Below are 27,598 nucleotides of genomic sequence, written 5' to 3'. Positions count from 1 at the left end.
TTGCAGCACCCATGCTAGATTCTACCTAAAACTAGTAACTTCTTTGCAAAGGTACAACACTGTGCCATCAAGAAAAAAAAAACAGCTTTCATACGCCAAACTCAGAGTAATTACAGCTCTATAATAACTACTTGCTACCACAACTGTGGTGCCGACAGCAACGGCTGGGGCAGGCGTTAACAGGTCAACTCTTCCATCTTCACCTATCAGCGAATATGTCCTCATATTCACTATTCTTGCTAGCTCATGACTGCTTCCATGGAACCACACCGCATGCAGGGTGAACCAGTTCCAGTTGAACTCCAAGGCATGCCAACAAGCTCAGCTGCTAGCACACCTGGTGCTTTGAAAATACAAAGAATCCATATGCTACGTGCAAAAACACACTACTACTTCCCACACAATTTGCCATAGAATGCCAGGCAAATCCTTTCCGAGATCGCATATTCGAAACTGCCAAATCCAGAACTTCGGTACTGCATTTTCAAATCTGAGGCTGCATCCGTCTTGTAGTCTCCTGTCTTCTTTTCTTATTGCTACCGGATGCTTTGGCAGCACACAGCAGAAGCCTCTTACCTCTATCTAGCTGCACAAAATGGAGCATCCTGCACATGGATCAGGCACATAATGTGTCAACTGGCAAGCGCACATGCACATATTCCCTGCTCATTTTCAGCAATTTTCGGGATATACCTTGTTGCCTTGTGCTTTGTATGCCTAACGTATTTACGTGCAAAGGCGGCCGGGACTCCGTCGCATGATATTTTGCCTTCAGTCTACCTAACGTGTACACTGCCTAAAAGAAATACAAAGACTGCCCCAACACCAACTGGATCCCACACGCCAAGGAGTGGTCTGAAAATGTCACGCTAACTGGCTACAAGTGATTGTAGCATCTATGACTCGTATTTGGCAAGCAACTGCATGCAGTGCTCACGCAGCAAATCAAAGCTTGATCATTTATCCTGTGTGAACAGCATGCAGTGCACAGACAAACAGATGGATATGTGACTTTTACGTTTCTCTTGGGCTGGCCTGCAAAGATTGCACTCAGAAGTGAACCCCCCACAACTACGTTGTTGAGAAATCTGTTTAGTTTCCATAATGCGGTGCAACATTTTCAGCACTAAAATATTTCTTCGAGACTTCGAAGCACACCTGTACTTGCGCAAATTTCTGGGAGAAGGGTGGAGACACATTCAACTGACAGGTTTGGTTTTATTAACTTGAGATTTCAGCAGGAGTCAACAATACACCACCTGGGAAGACGCTGACATTCAACACAGGAGTGTGCGCACTCCCAAAGGCAATGACGCATGCAACGAGCAGCCACCAAGCAAGCTTTCATGGCCATCAACCGCCAAACCAGTTCGATGTAGTGAGCACTCATTACAGCACAGCCATTTTGGGTGCAACCCCTACGGTGAAGGGACATCTCGCATGGCTACTCCATCCTCAGAGTTGAGCCCAACAATACAACACAGCTAGGAACGTAAATGCAAAGGGCGTATCACAGATCAAAAATAGGAACATACAAATGGCAAATAATAACCACAAATGCAGAGGAGTACTAATGCACTTGCGCGTCAACATTGTCATCCAGCAACACACGGCACAAGGCCGGCTGATAAGAGCCTGTTTGCACAGAGACTAGATGGGCTGAAAACAGGGCGTGGGATACAATTGCTCTCCCTCCCACACACCTGTATTGAGGCTGTATGGTCTACAGTAGAACCCCATTGATACGTTCCCGGTTAATACGATTTCCCGATTACTAGGCTCTCAATCGTTAACACTAACAATGCCCCATGGTACATTTCTTCCCAGATAGTATGTTCCTCCCTTGGGTTTTTTCAAAAAGTGTATCAACGAGGTTCTACTGTATTTCCCATACAGCAATGTTGAAAAACAATGTCTTTTGCAATAAGTTATGAACCATAAACAGGCTCAACGTTCTTGAGAAATCCGCAAGTACTTATGATTTTTGTTAGCAACACACCTGCAATATAAGGCAAGAATATGCTAGTGATCGAGTAATAATAGCATGCTTATTTTGAAATGGGGGCATTCAATTTCCTTATGAAAATAGACAACACAATGGCACAACACCGCAACATGACGTCATCGAGTAATAGGGATTTCTTTACACACGTACAATGAGACTCGAAAAGTTGCTTGGCCACTCTGAAGTGACCGCGGAGTTCACACCTACAGAGTGACAAATATGCTCAAAACAATGCTAAGAAGTCACACAAGCCGCGAACATATTCCAATTCTAATTTAAAAAAACACGAGGTACATAGAAAGTGAGAAGTTGTTATCAACTTAATAGCAGACACCCCCCACAGGTACAGTGCATTGGCAGATAACATAAAGGAAACCAAACACAAGGACACAGTACAACAGTCGGGGAACAAAACCGTCAATGCTTGAAAGCGCATGTATGCAAAGTCGAGGCACAGCTTAATCAACGCACACACTGTGTAGAAAGCGGCAAGCCAAAAAGGTAACTTACGCCACACACAACAAAATGAGCAATCGCCATCGTTCCCTCCACTCCGCAAAGTCTTTCCCTCTTACGGCACTTGCAGCAGAGCAATACCCTTCCCAGTCCCAACATTTCAACGCCTTCAATGGTGGAAGCTGCTTGGACAAGCGCGGAATGGGATAAATAAATCTTGCCCATCGAGACCCCTCTCCCCTTTAAACCTGGTGGACAACAAAATGTGCTTTGCAGTGAATGCTGTCTAGCCACATGGCATACGTTCTATACACGAATCTCAAAAGCTTGCATAGTACGAGACAAACGCATATTTGCAAAACATGCCGAGTAAACTGGGTGGAGCTGCGCTTCAAAGAAACAAGAATCTATTCACCCGTGCTCTGGTACACGGCGTAGGAGGCCAGCTATACCAGACAATACTCTCTGACTAGACTTCTGAGCACTGCGCAAACGCTACTCAGGACACTATGAGCCATGTGCAAAATTAAAAACAAGGCTCTAGCACAAACACTCACAGATACACCAGCTCACGAATACCCTGACCCAATTACACGCTAGTGGGAAACCCACAAGACATTGCAGGCTTCACCCGTAGGAGAAATGAACGCAAGTTGAAACAGCACATCACAATCCAAAGCCACACTCACTGCAGAGAAGCACTTTCCACAATTTCAGTTGCTACCCACAAAAAAGAAAAAGGACAACCTATGCTGGTAAACATAATACTCGGTGAAACAGACACTCGGTCTTGGAAATGCGTCTTGGCTGGCACAGCGCTTTATGTCGGATATTCCCTCAGGGCTGGCAAGTCCTGGTGAGACCTGCACTTTAATTCCTGTGCACTAATCAAGCATGTGTAATATGCGCACACGTGCAATACGGCATTGCACACGCCGAGCATATAGTTCACCCACAGTAGAAGAGCAAGGCAAGAAAGTCACAACCTCTAAACGTGCACGGGAAGTCTGCGTTGGAGAGAATGCACAACCACACACACGTGACGACAACCTCACCCTTTCGACGGGCTCTCTTGAGGCTTGGAGACACAAAGGAGGAGTGCTGCCTACGAGAACGGTGGTAAGCTTACTTCGAGAAAGGCAACTGCCATAAGAGACTCTTTCCCTTCCATTGAAAATAGCAGCACAAATCTCTCGGCCCAACCACAGCTTATTGGAACATAGTGAGCTGTCAAGCACTGAGAAGGCTGCTGACCACAAAGATACCATCACTGAACTACACATGGAGCTTGGTTTTTTTTAATCATAAAATTTTGCACTGACAGCGCACACTTGTGGCAAAAAACTTACACAGAGTGATCAAAAATTATTGGTGGATAAAATTACACAAAAAATCCAAGAACAAGCATTGCACCCAGGAAAACAAGAAAGCACTAATGAGATGTTGGTTATTACCATCTGACAAGTGGTCATTTGTCGTCTGCTAAATGATTAGTTAACACAAGCCTCGTTGGTTGCCAGCTGCACTAATTTGTGTGCCCCATGGTTAGGCATGGTGGAGATGCTGCAACAACGGTGTCACGAACAAAGTGCAGGTGCCCCAGTACACTGGAAAGAGTCCCTCATCTTCAGATGCAGTCTCTAAGGACCAAGACGCATTTCTTGCATCGTGCGTGCATTGTAAATATTGAGGCCACCCTGAGGCCATTTTGATACCCTGCACGAGAGCAGTGAAAATAGACAGTATGTGAAGCCCTCGGAGATACCTTAGCCACTGATATGCAATGCTGTTTGGGAAAAAATGATATTTTGTTTTTGCATGGCAAAACACAAAAACAATTGCATTAGGTGCCTGAACGCTCACTCTAGCATAAGGTGCATTGTAGACAAAATCCTCTCGCACATGCTGTCAACGATAACTGGATCTGCCAGTTTAACCTCGCGTTAGCTAGCAGGGAAAAATAAACCCCAGCTTTGCGCAGCACTAACAAAACGAGACAAAAATCCCCGTGAAATTCACACTTCAGATTAACCTAAACAGTCCAACAATGAATGCAGAAATAAAATGAATTACCACAAACCCACAAAAAGTGCTTGTGTTCACAGCCTTTGCTCAGATACTCCCGAGAAACATCACTAACGTGCAATCGACAGATAACGCCCCTTCAAAAATGCAATTCTGTATTTACTAACCACTCAATTCGTAATGTGATTAACCATCAGATCCCTTTTGGTCTATACATGCGATTTCATGCACAACCTATTAAACTTGAACATTTTCTTCTTCTTTTTCCGTCCGGACACAACTGTCACTGCGTTCAGAACGTTTCTGGCCCGATGCAAACGCCCTGGGAAAAGGAGAGACCTCCCCTCGAACACGCGCACGCCCTCGGCAGGTCATCACCCCGTGGGCAGGCTCCTCAAGTGGTGTGGGGACGGATGAGAGAGCAGTGGTCGGGCGGCCCTTCCACACCCGTGCGTGTGCAGGAAGAGAGGGTGGTGTGGTCGGGCCTCTGCGGGCACTCCCTCAACACCGGGGAGGGGCAACAGGGACCGTGGTGAGAAGGCGTGTCCACAAAGCCACGGGACGCCTGCCAAGTGGGCAGGCGCAGAGACAGAAACAACCATTCAAGCCGTGATGAGCGAGAGTACAGGAGGGGCCACCACCGTGCTCTGCAACCGGGCGGCAGCAGTGGTGCGGGCACGCTGTTTGGTGGCGGTTACGGGCCATGCACAGAGCCGCCATTCCCAGCTTAAATAAAATACCTCCGGCTTTCCTCATCTCTCCCTGGAAGAATGAGGTGTGAAACAGGCTTCAGCAACACGTTTCAGGCACAACAAACATCGAGTGGGCTGGGACAGAGAGGGGCTAAGAGGACACCCCCAACGTTTTTTTTTTTTTTTCTCTTCTCAAACCGTGCAGGTCTGAATTTTTACGTGGGTTCATAAAAATCGTGGATTTACAAGCTTGGAAGGATCCCCAGACTGGACTGAGCACTCCAAGGACCCTAAATGCCGAGCTATTGAGCTACAGGTAAACTTTTTTTCCCCTCTAGGCTATACCATGTGATGTACGTACGAGATACTTGCACATTTCTCCTGGCAGCATGAAGGGTGTGCATGCAAGGAATAAGAGGAGTTACCCAAAAGTTCTTGCAAATCGGGAACAACAAAGTCCCTTCTATATGGGGAGATAACAGAATACATGGCTTTGCTCCAAACATGTGCAGAAATTACGACCATTTTTTCACTTCAGAAATGCATCCTCTGCGTGCATCTGCAATGTAGCTGTCTTATGATGAGCCTAGAGCTGTTTGCAGTCGTCCACTGTCTTAGCTGGGGCAAAGCTTCACCCACAGATCATATCCTCCTGCTTCGGTTTCAGGTAATTTTGTCCCAGCCGCTGCACTTCTTTCGAGTTTAAGGGGGAATTTAAGTCATCCAGATTCGTTGGAACAGCTTTTGATCAGAATTTTTGAGGCATTCCATGCTGAAGTTTAATCTAATGTTCCAGCTAAGCCTGTGGACGGCAGTACATGCAGTGTGCGACTGCCCTGTGCAAGTGGTTGTGCCAACATCCCAGGCAAACTGAGCTTGCCGTGCACCTCGCTGCAAATGCACACTTTGAATGTACACCCAAGGTCACACCTTGGCCACGAGGCTCGCCGCAGTGCAAGGCTAACCTACACTCTCCTGAACATTCAATGGCCGCCTGATGTTGCTGAACCCACTGACCTCCTCATGCCTAGCAGAAGATACCTTGGCTGCTTACTTACTGGTGGCCTTTGAAGGGCTTGGGATCATGTTTTGGATTCGGCTTGCCAAAGCAGTTACCAAGCAACTGAACAGAGCACACGATGCAGCTTCAACACCATTTGTGCCATCAAATTACCTTTTCAAGCTGTCTGTACCGCCTGTTCGTTTTTTTTTTTTTTTTGGAACAAATTTATGTGAAAACAAAGCTCGCAATAGGGGATGGCCTCAAAAAATAAATCTGACCAGTGCTCATACTGTTGCCAATCTGAAGATCTCAAAGCAAAGCTGCCTGTGTTGGTGCCAGCCCACACAAGGCCCCTTCCGTCCAGCTGCTAAGAAAAGGGTTCCCCACTTCCGTCACTCATACAGTGGCCACCATGGCTTTACACGGGTCTTGAGCCGGCCAGGCACACACAACCCCTCCCCTACAGGCTTCATCCCCTGCCCACTCCCAGCTATGCACCCTTCCGGAACCAGCCACAGTCCAGACGAAGCGACAGCCTACTTCTTCCGACTGCTCGCACTGACATCTCGTGCCTCTCGCTGGCTCACACCAATCAGCATGGTTTTAATTCCATCCTTGGGACTTCACTGCAGGCGCTTAAACGCAGGGACAGCTCACTGGCGATGAAACCATGCGGTGCTGGGAAAAGGCAGTTTAATTAACCTATGTTTGCTTTTGGGTAGCTCCTCATGTACAGCCAAAAGGGCCGACCTCAAACGGGTTTTGCTTTCTGCCACTGCCAAGGCTAGCAATGTGTCAGCAAGCCAAAGCATTTTAAGAAGTGCCTGGCTTCAACATTAAATGCACAGTATTATGGCCACAGCAAAGTGAAATACCTACTCAACTCACTAAATTGAAGACTGCAGTAAACAAGGTGTCTGTACAGTGAACGACCATCATCAACAAGTGAGGCTGTTTTCTTTTCCCTTCCCTGGCTGTTCTCCCCCGTCAATGCCAAAATGACTACCTAAGGGATATCTAACCATACGGTGAAATCTCAAAACAAGTTTTTTTAGTAACGGCACGCTGCTCTTGACTTAAGATACAGCAGTCAAGGGCTATACACTTTTTAAAGCACTATAACAAGTGACTCCAACTGCTAATACGCGTCAGTACAGAGGACCACTAGTTCGCCATGCAAGAAATGAGCAAGTTGGCAAAACGATGCGAGTAGTACCGACAATCTCCCAGTGATCGCAACACCACCTCGGTAACTGAATAGATGACATTACACTGGGGGAGCATCATGTGTTTTCACGGGCAAAATACGGTTTCAACATGCATGCCCCTTGACTTCGGTTTTTCTGCGAGGTAAAATGCTAGCAGGACTTCCCTACTGAAGCACAGTCTTTGTGCAAACATAGCCTACTTGGCGTAGCTTTCGCAGAGGAAATTCACTCGGATATTTAATACTGGCACTTCGTACAAGTCACCCGCTATTGGTGAATATATGACAATAGCTGGCATTTCTTGGAGAACGTCAACAGCACGCATAATTTTAACAGGTGAAGCAGTGTCACCAGGCTGCAAAGTTGAGGACAAAAGCAAGGTAAAAGGCAACGGTAACGGGCACTTAGATGGCAACAGCTGTCGTACGATGCAGGATGCGTCTGTGACCGGGAAAAACAGCTTGCACTAGAAGCACTCGATAACACCACAGCAGTGCAGGCGGGTTTGGAGCGAACGTAATATCTTCACTGGCTACAGAGGCGAGGCGGAATTTGAGCAGCAGATGGCATATGCACCCCAGTGCCTTTTTGCTTTACGAGTCCGAAATTGTCAACGACTGCAACAAGAATTCCACAGCCTTCCTGCTTGAAAGGTGCCCACTTTTTCCTTGGTAAATTGCTGTGCTGTGTTTGCTCTGCCAACAGGTCTAATGGTCCCCAGACACATGACACGGCCCGTGCAAGCGTTGGCACACACACACAGCCGTCTGCAGTTTGAGGTGAACACTAGACACTCCCAAGCTTTTGTGGGAGCACAAGCCATTCACGTATTTATTACAAACTCCCAATAATCAAAAAATGCCTAAGAAAATGGCTTTTCCAAACTCTCGTGCTAGTCTCCGTGCAATACAAAGCAGCTGTTCTTCCAGGCTGCTTTAAAGGGACACTGAAGTGATTTGTAAACATTGCGGGATTTCTAGCGCAAATAGTAGTCCGGAGTCCATAGGCCATGTTTCGACCACTCCGGGTGCGTTTACGCGAATTCATTTAGTAGAAAAATCAATTGTAAAATGCTGTCCTCCTCTCTGCATCCTCACCCATTTTCTGTGGCGTTTTCAAGAAGAAAAAATGACTTGGCTTGACTGCGCTACTGCGCGGCTCGCCTACCTTCCGACAGAGTCAGTCGGCCCAGCGTTTAGTCCACTGACCGCCGACGGGTCGTCGCAATTCGTTCGCTCAGTTTAAACTAAGTCACGACACGTTTGTGAAAGGAAGAACGTGCCTTTTGCTTGTTTGTACACTGTATCAAGCTCCAAGTCCAGGTCGCTCCACACAAGCGCTGCACAAGCGCACATGCGACGCTTCGCTGACTGGTACGCTAGTAGGAAAATCTAAGGGCAATGGAAGGCGGGAGAAGAGTCAGCAAAGTCAATACTAAGGAAATAAAATCAACTGATACTTTTACTGTGCAGCGTAAAACTAGGGTGCAGGAAGCACTTTTCTGCGCTGGGTGAACAAGAACAGCGGTCAGCAGCACGGCCAAACATCTGCGAGCGCTTTTCCGTCTATGAAATGCAATTGCTAGACGTGAGATATTGTGGAAATTTGGGAAACTGTGGGATTTGTGGAAACTGCCCAAGCGCTATATGTACAACAAATAGTCATCTAAGCTGCCTGAAATGCTAAAACTAAATAAAAGTGTAAACTGGTTATACATTATACACCTTATGTTTCCAGAACTGGCAGCACTGGCTTTTGGTCGAGTGGTCTGGAGCGCTAGGAATGTTATTTTGCAAGTCGCAAGTTTGAATCCCCAAGGGTACAGCCTTTTTATTTTTTCTTGTAAGTAGATTTCTTCGTTTTTGACAGTTGTTTTCTATACTGAGTTCACCATTTTTTGGCCGTAACGTTCACTGCCCCACGAGCGAGTTCGCAGAACCCGTGCAGACTGACACTGACGCGCTAGCCAGTTCTCGTTGGCGTACTGTTGCCATAAGCACTGACTGCTTGCGGGCAGTGGGCACAGGCCAGAATCAGCAGACCCTTGGCCTGGTGCGAACACACTTTTTACGATGCAGGCATGAGTGAGGCAAGCTACAAATATGGGGGAAAAGCGCATGGCATTTGAGCGTCTGCAGTGACGCGGAGGGCATTCATCCACTGTGTAAGCCTCGGCTAGTGATTGGTACGATTCCAAGCTGACCTGGTAGTCTTATCTGAGGCATTTTACAGTCGACAACATGACAGAAGCGCGGTATGGCGATTATTGATATCGAGAATGCCCATCCAATGATAACATCGGATGTCAAGCATGTTGTTTCACAGAGCTGAAACCGAAACTTGTTTGAATGCTAGTCTTGGACATCGTCCAATCACGTAGCACCTTTACCTGACGTCACTACGGTTAGTGGGTGCAGCCGCAGCAAACCGTGCGTGGTAGTTTTTCTTCGTTCAGACTTTGTAAAATAAATATCCGCTCATCGCCCGGATAAACGATAAGAAGTGTGTTCATTTGAACCAGTCTACGCAGTGCAAGGAAAAATGGGAGCCTGACAAATTCACTTCAGTGTCCCTTTAAGTTAAATGATCAATGGCACATCAATGCTGATGTTGGCCCTAGAGCTTTGTACCGCAATGTTGTGTGGCCCTCTCTCTCTCTCTCCCTTTTCTTTTTTTTCTTTAAGCGTGTCCATGAAAAATAGCACTACACCTTGCCTCTGCTTTCAAATCCAATGTTCACATCCAGTCTCCGTCAGATCTGCAATGCACACCGAGTGCGAGTACAAAACAGGCAGTATCAAAGAGCGCTTTGGCATAGCAGAAAATATGCGCTGCCCCAGCAAGCCAGCACTGGCAAGGGAAGCTGGATAAGCGGGGGTTGTGTGACGACAAGTCACGGCTGGTTGTGGTGAGGCAGTAGGAGGGGCAATTTTTGACTTGTGCACACGTTACAAGCATTTACAAATATGTACAGCTGCTGTTTACAATTGAGACAGAGATTGCGTCCCGCCCAAAGCAAGCCTAATGGCTACAGCATGAGGTTGAGTGAATATGCCGTCAGCGCATGCATCCAGTGACTAGCTTCGAAAAACAAAGCTGGTCAAGCTTGCCTCATCGCTTTCTTTCGAGTAAGATGCGGTTCTCCTAACTGATATGCAGCAATCGCGAATAACTCTGAAGCAGCTTCTCTGCAACGGTGGTGGCGGAAGCAGCAGCGGCAGGACACACTGCCCCATCAGCAACAAACATGGAATATTTACGAACGTGTTAAAATACCCAGTGTGTAGATAAACTTGAGAAATAGATCTTAGTAGAAAAAAATGACAAAAGTCTGATATTTCATGGAAGAAACTTGTGCCACACAACATGATCCTTCTTGTTAAGTTGCAAACATCATCATTTCCTTTTTTCCTCCTTCACTCGAGTGCCCACATAGACATATGCACACATACAGCAGAATCAGTTGGGTCCGCGAGATGTAGGAACGACATGGAAGTTGAGTGTCAGCGTAACAAGGTTAAAAAGAACTTTGCTTCAAGGTGGAGGCAATGTGGTGTCGAGTGCGCGAAAAAGAGTTGAAAAATCCTCGAAAAAGATGCAGGCGAAGGCGGCCCAAACGTCACAGCAGTGGCACCGCCTGGGTGCTACAGCAAGCTCGTCAGTGAAGTGTGGATCGAAGGGAGAGGACCGCAGGGCCCATCGCGAGCAGAGCAAAGGTCCCTTCGATTCACTGGTGGGGCTTCGCACCGCCTGCAATGCACGCCTCGATTTCTGAGCTCCCCTTCTGCCAGCGAAAGCCTCCTAATTCAGCTCTCCCTTGACCTTCAAGAGCAATGTGTTCAGTGCTTTGGGCAATGCCCCATCCTTCACAACGACGGCATTTCCATAGTTTACTGCAGGCAAGTTAATGCAGCTTGCCTTTTGATGAGACCTGCTAGGGTGGCCATGCAATTCTGGGCAACCAGTGCCATAGCGGCAGCATAGAGGTCAAATGTTGCGTTAATCTTAATTTTCCTAGGGCACTTCACGCCAAACAATGTCAAAAAGTAGTCGGCATGTCTGGCATGTCCCCACTACACTTCTAAACCTCATTTTCAGTGGTCACACCATGCTACAGCAAAGCTGTTGGCACATGACAGTAATGTTACAGTACGGGGAGCACAGTAAAACTAGGGCCCAATTCATCGCAGTTTCTTGCATTGGGGTTTCATTTCTCCGTGAACCAAAATCTGCCAGCCCGATTATTAGGTGACACGTTTTAAACTCAAACATGTCATGTTCTAGCCACGATTGCCCAGCAGAGATTTTCCCTCTCTTGTGTGAACTGCTTTCAAATTTCGACTTTTCCAAGGCTGCCACACACAAATGAAAGCCAAGATAAGGAAGGGGGTGCACACTGATCAAATGGGGGTCCAGCAAAACTGGACACCATTGTTTCACGGCTGCAGCCGTTCCCCCGTCGTTGGCCAACTCCCTGCTGGCAGCGCACATGTGCGGAGTGACCGGCAAATGAGTGGCACAAGTGTGGGATCCACACCCACTCCTCAGAAAAGCTTTGGTGGCCATCGTCATCGACAGAAGAGAAGCCCACGCCCCGCTCAGTGCACACTCCATTCGTGTCGGCAAGGAGTGGCTCAGTCGACGCTGAACTCATGGCGGGTAAGTGAGAAGGCACACTGCTCCGAGGGACGTCTCCGCTAGTGCGATGGAGGGATGCAGTGAGAACACTACGGGGGCAAGGAGCGGAGCGGATGGAAGCCTACGAGAGAGGCCTTTGTCCTGCAGTGGACATAAGCAGGGCTGATGACGACGATGGTAGCAATCTGTGGAAGGCAGCTCAACTCTTAGAAACCATCAAAATGCGCAAAATGCCAACAAGCTCTTGTGGGACTGATAACCAACCGCATATGATGACAGAAATAACACTCGGATTGGTCCAGAGATGTGCCTCAAACTTCGCAACAAAATCAAAGGCCAGACGATACAAACGGGCAGCAGGAATGGCTATGCCCGCTGCTGGAATGAATGCAGCGCTGGAAAACCTCTGGCCCACGGGAGCACCCTCGGACACTCGATCGCCACTGTGGCTCCGGTGGAGCGTGAGGCCGATTCCCACAGTCCCACCTGCTCAGTGTAACAGTGTCCCTGCTGGTGATATCCATGCTGTCCCCCCTGACAGATACATATTAAAATCCTGGCAGGGCTGCCTAATCGCAATGCTCACCCACAGGGGCAGCACCAACGTGACGGGGAACTGTGCAGCCGAAGCTTCCAATGCACGTCGCTGTAAGTCCTTCCTTTCTGACACTGCAATGATCCCTATTACCACCCTCGTGATGAATTGTGAACGACCACACCAGTGCTGTGGCCCTTTCAAGGCCTTCACAAATGGGCGCTGCACAGTAGCGGGTGGAAAACCGCTGTTTTGCTTCCCTCCCCTAGCCTGCTTACCTGCTTGCTCCAAAGCCGTACCACAGCATTGCAGGCCAGCAGTGTGTGGACCCCCCCGATTGCACCGGTTTCCATTTCTGGGCGTAGATCGCTCTACCTCTGCCGCTTGTGCAAGGAAGCAGCGCTGCCGGCCCTCAGCAATGACCCCGAGCAAGTTTCCAGGCTTGCACTGAGGCACACACGCTGCAGTACGAGTGCAGCCTTGGGCACCCCATCGGAATTTGCGAGCCGCCTCCACGCCTGAATTGAAGGGACCTCTCTCCCCGGTCATGGCAGGGACCCCACCACGCACGAGTGTGCCAGTGAAAGGGGGCTGGGCTTGTCGGGGACCTGCGCAGCATTTCACACCAATGCATACTAGAGGGAGACCTGCTGCTGCCATCGCATGCCGTCATGGGCGCCACCACAGCAGCTGGCAGCCATCCTCTCCCGCCTGGCTGGGCTAGTGCACACGTGGCTTGTTTTCCAAAGCCAAAATCAACAAGAAAGGGTTACTACTTTTTTCCCCCCTTCTTCTTCTAGTAGTCATGCATGAAGCTTCCAAGCTATCCATGAGAAATCAACACTTGGGAGCTCCATTACTCTGCCGATAGGACAACCTTAGATAATCTTTTGCAATGACATTGTTGCAGCCACAGGCAACTTTCCAGGTAATGGTGGAACCTTCCCACCCCGTGCACGGTGGCAGGCTCGCTGAAGCGCCTGCCCACTGGCCCCAGATTTCCCTCTAGCACGTGCGTGTCAGTGTGAAACCCTGTGCAGTGGTCCGAGACACGCTGTCCAGACAACGAAGAACAGGTGCCGCATGACCACAAGAGGCCCCTCGGCACTAGGCCTTGGCCTTGTCGGCGGCCGTGGCCTCGACGGCGGTGTTGACGCTCATGACGAGCATCTCGACGGTGTGCTGCCCCGGGAGGCCCGAGCCGGCCAGGTTGGGCGAGTCGGCCTCGAAGTTCTCCAGGGGCACCTGGACGCACACCAGGTTCCACTGCTTCAGCAGGCCCTCCATCGAGTGCTCCGCACTGCACCACCACAGGGGCCACACCCTCACTCACTCGCCGGCAGCACAACCAACAGCGAGGGGAAAGACTCGCCCCTTTAGCCGCACGCACTACACCGCGAATGCCAGTTGTGCACAGCTTCCGGAGGTTAATAAGCAATTGACAGGGCCTAGCCAGCTCAGGTGGTCAGCCCATCAAAAAATGGGCTGCACTGCTGGAGCACCCCCGTCTTCCCCATTGTGCAACAGATTGCGTTCCACTGTTGCCACCGCTGCTTGGCAACGTCCTCCTGCTGTTGCAGCGCATTCCTGAGCGGGTGTTTCTTTTCCCTTCTCGTTGTTTTCGTACCCCTATCTCACAGCAATGTTTATCATCTTGCACGTCATAATCACTACGCAATCGCACCCAAATGTAACTCTGCCGGTCAACCGTCTTCTCACCCTCTCAACCTCACCTCCCTATTCTTCCTAGTGGTGCACACAGACTGGCCCCCACAGAGGCACCAACACAGCCCCTAAGCAGTGGGGAAGTCAGAGTGCAGACCAGCTTCACTTCCTTCTTTATTTCTCACCCCCCCCCCCTCCCCTACCGCCAACACATAAAATGCAACTTTCCACTCGAAATCAGGAATGCTTGGATCTTTCCAGCACAATGGCAGCGAAAGGGAGAAACCACGAGGCAGAATGGCACGGGACAGGCACTGCACTTTCAGCACAGGACTCCTGTGCCACTTAATCTCACGCTCTGTCCTTTGCACTGTCATGAGGCCAAACATAGATTAACTCACCCAACTACCCTCATTACGGCTCCAAACTGCCCAGAGCTGGGTGCCTTCTCATGCAGATCTCAGTAGATAGGGCATATCTTGTGCGCCTTATTTGTTTTCAGTGGACGGGCGAGTGGATGCATGGGCGGAAAAAAAGAAGCGACCGAATGAGTGAGCCAGACTGAGAGCGCAGCCTCACCTTCGTATCTGGTAGGTGCACCAGAATCGTCCATGCGGGTTCTGGTGCAGAAGGTAGGACACGGTGACAATGATGTTCTCAAAGTCTGCCACAAGAGGAAGCAAGGGGGGGGGGGGAAGGAGCAGGGAAAAGACCTCGGTAATTAAGCCTAAGGGGCTTTTCACCTTAATTCCCCCATATCAAAACAAACATCAATCAAAATCGAAATCAAAGAAGAAATGCCAGCACATTGCACATGGGGGAAAATGTGCAGGCGCCAATTTTCTACCTGTGCCATTCTACAGAGCTTGGCTGTTCAGTCGACGTTTCAAACAGAGGAACACAAAAATGTAACCATCGTAGCAACTCTGGCGCACATTTACAAAACATACCAACTGAAAGACTTCAAACTACTTAGGTACCACACATGGTTCCCTGTTCGATAAACATGTTACCTTTACTGAAAGGACTTTGTTACACCACACCACTTTTTTCACTCAGCAGCTTGATTGTGGGTGACGCCGGAAGCAGCATAATTGCACGTGTATTCTCTCAAAATTACGAAAGCTGTTTCAGGCATTTTTTTGTTTTAGGGGCTCGGGCTATGACCGTCTCCTGCTGTCATTTTTTCATGTAGTCACGGTAGTAAAACAATGGGACACTGGTTTTGCAACGCTTCGCACCAGAACACATCATGCTTAAAAGACACGAGACTTTTACAGCAAAACTGTATACCTCTACCCCCCAATGGTTTTATCTTCGTGAGCAAAAGCACCAAGGTGCCAAGAATAATACAGGTTTCACGTTACTTTCGAGTTTCCCGTTAGTGGAGATGGCCTGGGATTTCTTTCACTTCACCCACAATCACTCATCATCATCATCAGAGAAAGTTGGCTTTCATGCAGGGCGTGTTTGCATGACAGATGCCAGTAGTGAGACAACTAACACTTTGCTCTAAAATCACTTTTTTTCTGCAGTTCCTACGTTGCACTAACATTTACTGCTTTCCCAAATCTTTCCCCCCTCTTTCCATCCTGGCATGTCTGCCTTCCACTGGTCCTCAACGTGAATTTACACAGGTTGTCAATGCACATCCGTTGCAGACAAAGCAACAAAGAAAGAGGAAGGAACACACGCAAAAACACCAGCCCCCTCTGACAGGTGGTCCAGGAATGAGCCACCCCTCCATCGAACAGACACCCCTTTTGGGTTGAGCTTTTGGTTAAACCAGAGGCTCTGTTACACCAAGCAGCATGCAAGAGTGCTGCCGACCACGAGGCGACTGTGGTGCTCGTTGTTGTGCAGAGTTTGGCTCTGATAGGTGCCGATTTGTGGCCAATGCCCCCAGACTCACCCTTGGGGTCGTAGAAGCAGTCCGAGCCAAGGATGATGTCGATGGGCCCCAGCTGGAAGAGGGCCGGGTTGAAGAGGCCCCAGGAGATGGCCACCACGGGCACCTCGTTGGCCGTCAGCCCGTTGGCCTCGACGTTGCGCTGGCAGTTCTTGAGCCCCAGCGGGGAGCTGTCCGACAGGGTCACCCGGCCGCCCACCAGGGCCGCCAGGATGCCCGGCAGGCCCGTGCCCGCCCCAATCTGCCAGGAGACGGGGAAGGGCACGGGGGCGCATTTTCTTCTTCACCGTCGGTATTTAGTAGAGCTGGGCCGGTTGGCTGATTGGGACCACATGTTTGGTGAGGTGAGATTTACCAAGCCTCGGCCAATCTCTTGCCTCCAAATATGTGCTACTGTATGGGTATGCGCCACAAACTGTTTTTTTTTTTTTTTTCACCACACACACACACAAACCACAGGACACATCAACGGCTCCATATATAGATTGCAAATGCAATATAGACCACGAAATGCAACAACTGCAACTTCAGGAACAGCTCAAGTGCACTGGGATGGCCCTTACTTTCATCCGAGGTGTAAATATCCGATTGTCTCTTTTCTGTAACATATTCCGTGCCAAAACAGGCATCAATAAATATAACTATGCAAAGTCACCTAGCTACATGTCATCCCGAAGGGACCATGCTTCGAAAGTATGCGCGCATATGTGCCGAACAAACGCTTTCGAAAACAGATTTTTTTTCCTCGAACAACGCACGAGTGGAATAGCCGTCCGGGGAAGGTTGTTACCGCCCCACTCAGTGTTTTCCACGTTTCTAAAAAGCCATGTCTTGACGTAGTGCATTTTGATGTCCTAGATATTTTTGACAGCTAGCTCTTGGTGTTAAGGGCAATTGTCCTGAATATGTATTTTATACCATTTGCCGTGTTCTGTTGAACTGTCCATTTGCAGTGTGTATTGTACTACATGTAGTAGCTTTTGTAATCTTGTACAGTAAACCCCCCCTACGAAATGCCCCTAGAGGGCGCTATAGGTGCGTGTATAAATAGTATTGGCACTGACAGTTGGTGTCATAAATTGGAAACAATCATTGCCCAGCATGTCACATTTGCAGTTTTGCATGACTGCAGGAGCCACATGACGCGACATCATCCCCATTGGCGCCAAAAGACCTCGACCCAGTGCCCGCTACAAAGGTACCCTCGAGTGCCTCACCTCAGCTGCCAGACACAACACAAGGCACAAACAGCGCACAATGGTGGGCCACTGCCCATGAAAGATGCGGTTATCGAGAGGCCAACAGAGAGAAGATAACAGCGTGCGCGGTCCCATTCAGAGACGCACAGCAGCGCCTGCAACAAACAATGTCAAGGTTCTGTACACACCCTACAAGGCCAGCGCATTCCTACGGCAGTCGGGACAGAGATAGCACATTTGACACGAGGGAGCAGCAGCCCTTTTTGTCTGCGAGGGAGGCAAACTTTTTACGCTCAATACCCCATTCTAGCTGATACTTCTTTAAAAAAACCAAGATCGAAAGATCACGAGCCCCCTAGATTCGAGGATTTGTCAGAAAAGTGGGATGCACTTAGCGCCGCCTAAAGGCTCCACTAAGGATAAAACGATGTAGCCACTAGCATGCGCCGCCGTAGCGCAGACCAAGGCATAAGCGATAGGCTGCCCTTCTGGTTGCGCCCACTCGGTGCTTTGTATTGGCTGGGCAGCGCAAGAAGTTTGCCAGCTTGGCGCCATTACGTCAGCGTCAGTGTCACTATGGTGCCCCCACCAGACGGAAAGCTGTGCTGGCACAGAGAACTTGTCAAACCGCCACGCCAGGCAGCAGTGTGGCACTGATGCAAGAAACACCTGCAATGGAGGTAGCCTCGAGACAAGCCTGGAATGACATCGCGGAAACTTTGACCTCAAGCTTGTCCCAAAAGCGCAGCATTGCAAATGCACTGTATGGCACTGCATATTGCGTGCACCGAAGAACTAGGGTGACCGGTACAAAGGGGACACTATCACCGAAGGCAGCAACAATGATGATGCTGAGAAAGCATGCGCACGTGGCTAATCGATGCCACTTCAGTTCAACAGCTGTTGTCATCCTTGCCTACTTTGTACGGCATACATTCAGACAACCCTTTTTTCTTTTATTTTTTGGCGGCCTCTCGAATATCAGGAGTCTGCTGAGAAGCAGGGGCAGCCTAGATTTGAGTATACAGTTGACTCTTGATAATTGAAAGTCGCTTAATTGAACTTTTTACGTAATTAGATGTGACATGCTCGTCATGGCAGTTTTACACGCAATCCAGTAGAAAAAATTGCTCAATAATTCAAAGCTGAAACCCATCACATATATCGGTTAATTGGAAGTTATTTCTTAATAAAAAGCATAAAGTGGACCATCATTCCTCAATAAAATTACAAATTTTCCAGCACAAAAACAGCACTGTGTTCTCCACTGGTGCCGACACTGTCGCAACTGAGCCAGCGTCACACGTACCTCTCTGAGGCCCTCACCCTTCTTTCATGCGCACAGCACTGTGTGAGCAGTTTGTGTGGTGGGCACTTCAGGCCCCGATTTTAGCCACAAGTGTTGCACGCTCGAGTTGGCGACGAAAGTTGATAGTGTGAACAAAATCATAAAGAGAGGGATCAATAAGGATTCTGTTCCCGTGCTCCTTGCCTAACTGGAAGTCGTTAATTCAAAGTGTTTTGTGGTTTCATGGACTTTGTATTAACGGGAGTTGACTGTATACGGTATGAACAGAACAGAGCCAGCCACTTCTCTGAGGCTCCCCTTTGCAGACGGATCGGCTACGCAGGGCAGTGTCAAAATAGGCGACACGACCTGGACCCCCCCCCCCCCCCCCCCCCTTCCCTGCCCAGTGTTTTTTGCTCCTGCGGTGCCCACCCGCCATCGGTCCCCGTGCGAGCAAAAAGCTGGAGCTGCCTTTCCCGTCCCACGAGCCCAGCCCTGTGTTTCTGGGGCAGCTGGACGGCATTGGAAGCGCCCTCGCTGGTCGGTCTGGCTCAACTGCACACAACCACTCTGTGGGTCCAGCCCATCAGTGCACACTCGCTTCTTGGACAGCATCGCCGTTCCATTCAAGCACGGAAGCCCGGCCCTGCACTGGGCAGACGAGGCACGCTTGCGGAAAGCGGTCTGAAAACACCTCTGCACCAGACACAGGGGCACACCAAGGGTGTCCAGCAGAACTGCACCCTTCCCCTCTCTGGCCCCCGAATTATCACTGTCATATTGCGCCTGGCCAGAAAATGAACAACTTGCCGCATAAGATTAAGGCGACACCAGCGTCACCAGTTGCAAAACTCCCCAGAGGCCCCCCCCCCCCCCCCGTGGGTGAACTGGGCAAGCATGCTGCAGGTCAACTGGCCTTTCATCTGGTGACAGACAGTGTAGTACTCTCTTAAGTGCCGCAAGCCATAAACGACAGACCGTGCGAACACGGGTAAACATCGCCCAGTTTAGTGCACCCTGATTTGAAAAGCATTAAGTTGCGTTATTGAGTAAATGCTTAGCAAAGTGCAGTTTTCGTCACTTAGATGCCTTAACACTTCCTTTATAAAAGCGCTTTATAACCAAGCAGCGGTGCTCGCATGGCCTGGAGCCCAAAGTGAAATTTTGCAACTGGTGTATGTGGAAGAACTGTGAGTGATAATATGCCCACTACGCAGTGTTGCATATCGTCCCGAGAAGACGACCACCTACAACAACACTGGAGCACAAAACGTTGCGCGTCACTTGACAGGGTGTGGAGAGGGGGCAGTCGTGCAGCATGTCGTGAGTGTGTCACCTCGAGAATGCGCTTTCCCTTGATGTGCTCCCGGTTGAACCAGAGGTACTGGGCCAAAACGGGACTGCAGGGCCAGACGTACATGCCGTAGCTGGGGTCCAGCATCTGCAAATGGAGCGTCGCACGGGGCACGACTGCGTCTACAGTCCCCACACAGGCAACACCCACCAGCCATCGCTGCCGTTTGAGTACCAATCACTCGGGAGCGCTATGCGAGCTCCGGCACGGAAGAACCTCCGTAGCTGTGCCTTTTACACCTCACATCGCATGTTCGCAGCAACAGTCTGCTATGGAGGGCCACAGGGCTCTGGTATGGACAGCCACACATAAAACAAATTACAGTGTTTCACAAAAGTGCTGCACAAAAAAAATTGTGCATACATTTAAATTATCATGGTTGCTATGCAAATCCAGACTAGATCATAATTGAGCAAATACCTTCAAGCTGACAAGATCTCCTACATGAAGCTTCTGCCTACCATGTATAAACAGAAGACTCACAATAAAGCTGATGACACATATTATTCTCATCACCAACTCTGTCATATGTAAGGAGGCAGTTAAAAAATAAAAACACACTATGGTAAGCAATCTTACGTTGCAGTCAACTGAAATATAAAACAATATCGGTTCAAAATCATACACTTCAACAGTGGTAAACCCAGGTTTAAAAAATAGTCAAAAAATTTTTCAAGAAAATGTCTACGGTAATGATGCATAGTGAGGTGCTTTGAGTGTGTGCATGTCATTACAGTACTTTTATTTTTTCTCTGCATCGTAATCCAATGGTGTTACATAATTAGGGTTCTGCATTTTCGGATAAATCCGATAAAATCCGAAAAACACTCGCCGGTAAAAATTTTGCGAATTCGAATTTATCCAGAAAACTCCGAATTCAGGGACCACCACCTGTGAAAACCAGACTACCCTTTATCTTTCCCTGGCATCCTCGAGCAACTTTTCCTATTCTATTTTCTTGTTTGCACTTTTGTTCGTTCCACTTACGTTCCCAAGCTTCACAACGGGAGTCGCTTTGGACGCTGATCATGAAAAACAAGATCTCTCCCCGCAACAATAGTCGAACCAAGGTCAAACACCTCTCACCTTCCCTGCCACTCCACTTCGGGCCTTTTTCCCGGGTATGTTCTTTTCCTAGAATTTCATTCGCCCTTTTCTGACCTCATTTAGCTAACAATTGAACGTTTGAGTAAGCGCGAAGGAACAAGGACGTCCAACGAAATATTGCAGACGACTTGCAATACACCACCGATTCATTTTGGTATTGGGTGCAGATCGTCAAGCCGAACGTGAAGGCAGAACTACCTCACATGTTTGAGACGTACAAGCACTTGTTCACACTGGTCGTGCAGTGAGGCCGTGATATTACCCAGCTAGAAAGAGAGTTCCTGGCGTATCAGGCCTACGTTGTGCAGGAAATTGTGGAGCCGCAACAGTTTTGGCGGATTCATGCACGAGATTGGACCACCCTTTCACGTTGCGCACTAGATTTGCTGGGTCTTCCCATTCCTAGTGCGAATGTCGAAACAGCATTTTCAAAGTTTCACGTGGTCAGTGGGAAGGAGCGTGCTGCGGTGACAGACACTAAAATTGGAAAATATGCCTGCATATACTACAACAAGTTGCAAAAGGATGTCACCATGAGTGTTGCAAATATTGACTCTGCAATAAAAATGTCTCTGCTGTTTGATTTCTTTTATTGTTGTACGTGACATTTCTTAAAGATCAATACTCTATAACCCTAATAATATGAAAAACTCCGAATTCTGTGTACTCTGAAAGGACGCTCCGAAAAACTTCGAATTTGCAAAAATAAATAAACTCCGAAAAACGCCCTCCGAATTTGCTCAAAAATAAACTCCGAAAATGCAGAACCCTATACATAATGCCCGACAACTGCCATAACATATTCTGTTGTTTTGACACTAGGCTGAAACCTTTCCGGCCATCTGTGCCTCGGCGTCCCCTTGGTTGAGCCAGAAGTGAAATGACATCAAATCCATTTTCTTTGTTCTCAAGTGAGCCTGCAATGGCTGTGATTGAACTTTTTATAATGGCATGCAAGCAGGTTTGCAAACACGCTTCTTCCCCCCCGTTGTTCTCGCTGACATTGTTGTATGCTTCTTGGTTTTGACACCTTGTGTTTCAGAGGCCCATTTTGTTGTACCCCGGCACAAAATCAAGTGTTTCTCTTTGGCACGCACACAAATACACATCAAAGACACTTTGTGAATCCCACCTGTAATTGTAAGTCAGTGTGACAGCTGAAAGAGGTCAGTCACACTGGTCTACTGCAGTAGAGCGGGCCAGTTGGCACGAGTTACTCAAGAGACGAAGCAGCACAGGGGCTAGAAACGTAGGTAGGCACACACGGCAGCACCGTGTGCCTCCCTGCTTTCCTTGGCCTTGTGCTGCTTTCCCAGTTAAGTCAGCTTACCATATTTTCACGCGTATAACTCGCACGAGAAATGCGAAAATTTCAGTGGCAAAACATGGCATATTGAATGGCGAATGAGAAAAAAGAAGACACCTGGATATGCTACTGCGCACTTTGATAGGGTGAAAGGGAACGAGACTAGGTATCAGATCATTAAAAGGTAGTGCGTGGGATTCTGTCCAGAGGGAACAGCAGTTGTCAGTAAAGTTTCATCCGGATGAGACAAAAAGTGCAAAGTCCATCCAGGAAGCCGAATGCTGCTGATCAGACAACACTGGCACCATGGTACTCAGTGCAGTGGCTATGCTTTTGCTTCTGGAAGTATGGTCCCAGGATTGAATAACCCCAGGCGTTTCTTTCATTCTTTCTTTTTTCAAGGCCGTGGTTATCATTTTGTTACAGCTATACCTCACGTCCACTTTACAATTAACGTGATGAGAGCAGTCTGTCTCTCGCTTGTTCCTCAACCAGCCAGACTACAACCTCTTACTGAAACCACAGAACACGTAGTCATTGCTAGAGTTACATCCAATAATCTGTAATTACTAATAGTAATAAGTCATAACCAGTGACTCCAGCGTGGTTTGGCCAGTTGGGTTAACATTAAGACAGACTGAGTCTGCTCTCACCACGAGTTGTACAGGGGGCCGTAGGTTGGTGTTCCCCTAGACGGAACTAGCTGCTGTAGGTGCATTTAGGATATGTCTGAATGGCCGCGCTTGGCATCTCGTATCGTTCCATCTGAACGAAACACCACGGATAGCCTAATTAAAATAGGCAAAGCAAAATATGTTCAGTGTACCAATAAAATATGGGCCCCAAAGTGAAATATTCAAATACAACAATTCTTGACAGAAAATACAGGCTTGTATTTAAACACGTAAATATAGATGTATACAACGTAAACAAACAGACATTTTGTCGAAGAAAAAGCACATCATTGGAATAACGAGTGCGCGCGCGATATTCCAGCAAATGTGCTCTGCTTCCATTCCCAGTGAGCGGCCCAGCCTTCATCTCTCTTAGCTGCCAGCAACAGGACATTCCTCAGGTCAATTCCTTAAAATATCTGGGAATTTTATACGAATATACTCTCTATTGGCGTCCACACATGGATTACATTACTACTAAAGGGGCTCGGGCCATGTCATTCTTGAGAGGGCTAAGTCACAAAAGACTGGGCATGCGCCGTGACACACTACTAATGATTTATGAAATGTACGTCCGGCCAATTCTAGAATTTGGATGTGTACTGTTCTCCGGAAGTCCACACTACAAACTTCACCCGTTGCTAATGCTCGAAAGACAAGCTCTACGGTTATGTCTTGGTCTTCCCTGTTATGTACCAATTAAAATTTTATACGTGGAAGCCCGCATTCCTCAATTAGTCTCACGCATGCACGCCCTCACTGTAGATGCATTGTTACGAGCCATGGAATCGCCCACATCCAGGCCGCAAACAGCCTTCGTTGTTCTTCGGCAGTCCATGGCCGGGGTTCAAACAACTCAGGCGGTCTTTGTACGACCTCTACTTGGCCCATTAAAATTGGCCCTCTTGTCGGCTTCCGCACTTGAGAGTGTCGCCCTTTGACATTTCTTTTGATGAAATTTTTCCCTCCAACGCAAAATTACTCCCTCTGAACCTTTTAACAGGCCTCCTGCAGGATCTCCATTATTGCAACCGATGCTTCTGTCCGGAAGGAGAAGGCAGGCGTGGGTATTTTTTCTCCCGGTCTAGACTGGGCCTTTCCCCTCCGGCTGCCCAACTTTACTACGTCTTTCTACCCAGAATTTCTCGCCCTTCGTAAGCTTGGTTCCTCTAAACAACAGGCAATAATTCTCCCAGATTCATTTTCTGTTTGTGCTGCCCTTACTTGCTCAACTTCCTCCCCCCCTACGTCGAGCCCTTGCTTCTTTATCATCGCCTTCTTCCCTTCGTGAACTTCTTGTTTGGTCTGGGTACCTGGACATGCAGGTATCTGGCTTAAAGGAGTACTGACACGAAATTTTTATGTTACGTTTTTTTCGCTGCTATGCGTGCCTGCCAGCCCACTAATCATAGAATGACAGATTAGACGGTCGAGCGCAGCGTAAACATTCATTTACGGCGTCGTTTATTCGTGCCAGTTTCGGTTTCGAGAAAAAAAACGCCGAGCGGCCGCCATGACAGCATGTATCACATGGCGTCACCATTCTTGCCGTATCGCTGCCTCTCTGGAAGCGCGCGCGAGCGAGCGGACGCGCGCGCCCAGACCGGCCGAGGTCTTCGCCGTCCCCACAGGCCCGGGCAGCATGACGTCAGTCCCAAAACCATGACGTGTACACACGCCCGAGCGGCGCGCGCCAACCACAGCCAGCGCGTCGGCTTCGTCACGGGAGCCCCGACGTCGGCAGTTTGGGGCACGTAGCAGATGATGTCACGTCGGCCCGCTCTGGGCTTTCTCGTGCGGGCGAAGATTAAAATGGATTTTAAATATGTTTCGCTGAACGGTTGCTGTTGAAACTTGTTGGGAGATATCTCTTGATAAAAAGGAAGCGTTTTACATAGTTATCTCAGCTTTGAAATTTCGTGTCAGTACTCCTTTAATGAATCGGCGGATGCGCTGGCGGGAATGGCATTGGGCGGTCCAGTAGTGGAGGTTCTGATTCAACGGGAATTAAAACACCGACCAAAAATATATTTCGTAAAATAAAAGACGTTTCGGCTCCCACACGGGAGCCTTGTTCGTGGATAAAACAACATGACTACGACGTCAGAAAACGCCACGTGGCTTCAAACACTCTGGCTGAGCATGCTGACACTTCGGGCCACGAGATAAACTGGGGCGCGGCACGCATTCTTGCAAAAGAGAAGAACCTGACGTCACGACTTTATCTGGAATCATTGATCATACAGACAACGGAGCGAACATTGAATCGAACGCAGGGCAATCTGGCTCCAGTTTACTCCCACGGCCTACGTCACATTCTTAGACATACATTAAACGAGGTGTGACTTACTGACGAATTCATGGTGAACAAGGCTCCCGTGTGGAACCAAAACGTCTTTTATTTTACGAAATATATTTCTGGTCGGCGTTTTTATTCCCGTTGTATCATGACCCACCCCGACCAGACGGGATTCCATCCAACCATAGATTTCATTAGTGGAGGTTCTGCCGCCCATTTCCCTCATAACTTTGGCTCGCTTTCGTAGGCTGTGCTTACGTCAAAGTATGCCTGATTCTGCTTTTCGCTGTCGCGTGCCAAATGTAAATTATTACTTGCACCGCTCTAATCTGGCCCCGTCGCCGCTATGCGCTTTTTGCAAAGTACCAGAAACGATCAACCATTTCTTCTTCTCCAGCCAACGGTTCTCCTCTATAAGGCGAAGATACTTAGAAAACACATGCAGCCGGCTAAACCTCCCGCTGTCTGCTACACTGATTTTGTCATTCGGGGCGCAGGAGATTCTGCCACGGGGATCTTTGCCATGCGTTGCACTCATTCATCCTGGAATCAGGCCGTCTGCTGTGTTAGACATCATTGGGCCCTGCTGGATTCCCCTGTCAAGTATATGCGCGCCGCCTAGCTCACTAATAAAGAGATTTCTCTCTCTCTCTGCTTCGTCTGTACCACATTCCTTCTTCGTGATTCTTAATTCCAACTTTCATTCAATGGTATTCATTTTTACCTATTTCTTTCTCCTTACTTTTACCTCTCTAGTCATCTACTGCTCATCTATTATAATATTTAAAAAATTTTCTTTCCGTACAAAAATTACATAATTTCTCTCGGCGTTTCCTGGCCAGTCCCCCTGAGTGGGCACGAGCCATTTCACTGGTACCACCACCACCACCACCAATTATGCCGCACGTGCATGTGTGCCCAAAGCAACGCTCGGGGATTTTCCAGCGAATGAAAGTGCTCGAAAACGCCGCTCCAAATAACGGGAACGTTTCGGCGTCGTTCAAAATAGCTGTTCAACAGTGCTCCAGAGCAGCGCAATCAAACATTTGTTTTGGAACTAACGCTGCCTGCGTAAGTGAGACGAGCAACAACGTGACAGGGCCTTTCAAGCTCGCAGCAGTGAGTGAACCACAGTCGTTTCAACCCACTCTTAAGGACGATATTTCTGCCTTGCTTGGCCGCTGACTACGTGGACGGTCGTACTAACAAAATTAGAGCGACGACCGCCTAACAACATGCCATGCCTCCCAACTGGGGCCAGTTGTCCCATTTCAACTTCCCAACTAGGACCAGTTGCCCCCTTCCAGCTTCCCAACTGGGACCAGTCGGCTACCAACTGGGACCAGTCGGCTACCAACTGGGGCCAATTGCATCCCAACTGGGACCAGTTAGTTCCCCACTGGGACCAGTTAATTCCCAACTGGGACCAGTTAATTCCCCATTGGGACCAGTTGATCCCAGTTAAGACCAGCTGAAAGATTTTCACTAGGGGTACGAAACCGAAACTGGATTGGACTGCCCGCGAACTAATCTCAGAACCCTTCCGGACTGGCAAATCAAGGAGACCAATCAACAGTGTCTCTTCTTTTACTTCTTATCCTGCCACCTATCACGGTCACCGCGACAAGACTGCAAAAAGCGCGGGCCGTCGCTGTTGCCCGCGCTTTTACCTCGATGATCTTGACGGTGAGCGACTCCTTGTGCGACTGGAAGACGAACGTCCTCGTCTTGTAACCGGCGTCGCCGTTCTCCATGTAGTCTGGCTGCTTCATCCTCTGTTTTTTGCGACTCAGTGCCATGTTCGGCCAACGCGATCGACGTCAAGGGGACGCCTTCTGTTCTGCCGTGCCCTCCTCGCTCGAGCGACTCTCGCTACCCGCACGCGAGCGCGCTACATGCTAATCTACGCACGACCCAAAACGTCTACCTAGAACAATAACGGCTACGCCCCTGGCGAAAAGAACACATATCGGCGCAAAATAAAGCTACAGAAAAACGGCCTAAGAACACACGACGCGCGGCGCCTTTACCACTCCCCCATCTTTGAATGGCTTCGCCGCACCGACCGCAGCGCTCTGATGGCTCCTGGCGGCAATTCCGAGGAACGCGCGCTGTTTGCGTCGTCTGCTTTGCGCGGCGCGGGCAGCGCGGGCGAGAGAAAAGAGCGCGATCTCAGGCGCGCACGCGATCTTTGACGCTTGCGGTGATGTCTGCGTTGAATTCATAATCCGTGTT

The 27,598-nt window shown here is 48.9% G+C and overlaps 1 protein-coding gene across 1 annotated transcript; it reads right to left on the bottom strand.

The window, feature by feature from the left end:
• Positions 1–1,536: 1,536 nt before the first annotated feature.
• On the bottom strand, positions 1,537–27,434 carry LOC144137773 (histone-arginine methyltransferase METTL23-like). The gene is made up of 5 exons (XM_077669743.1): positions 27,034–27,434; positions 19,960–20,064; positions 16,140–16,377; positions 14,807–14,891; positions 1,537–13,862 (listed from the first exon to the last, which is right to left on the bottom strand). The coding sequence occupies exons 1-5, from the start codon at positions 27,160–27,162 to the stop codon at positions 13,670–13,672; spliced, it is 750 nt and encodes a 249-aa protein (XP_077525869.1). The 5' UTR covers positions 27,163–27,434; the 3' UTR covers positions 1,537–13,669.
• Between the last annotated feature and the right edge of the window lie 164 nt (positions 27,435–27,598).

The sequence above is a fragment of the Haemaphysalis longicornis genome, unplaced genomic scaffold (genome assembly GCF_048455015.1).
Source record: "Haemaphysalis longicornis isolate Haplotype H1 unplaced genomic scaffold, Haemaphysalis longicornis Haplotype H1 scaffold_5, whole genome shotgun sequence".
Taxonomy (NCBI): Eukaryota; Metazoa; Arthropoda; class Arachnida; order Ixodida; family Ixodidae; genus Haemaphysalis; species Haemaphysalis longicornis.
The sequence above is the reverse complement of the archived record's forward strand: the minus strand, read 5'-3'. Positions and strand labels throughout refer to the sequence as shown.

What these genes read in the sequence shown, in the direction of transcription:
- LOC144137773 (XM_077669743.1), bottom strand. Translation starts at nt 27,162, where the DNA reads ATGGCACTGAGTCGCAAAAAACAGAGGATGAAGCAGCCAGACTACATG. An exon ending in TCACCGTCAAGATCATCGAG is followed by an intron (nt 20,065 to 27,033) that starts GTAAAAGCGCGG and finishes CTCCATTTGCAG; the next exon opens with ATGCTGGACCCCAGCTACGG. An exon ending in TGCACCTACCAGATACGAAG is followed by an intron (nt 13,863 to 14,806) that starts GTGAGGCTGCGC and finishes GTGGTGGTGCAG; the next exon opens with TGCGGAGCACTCGATGGAGG.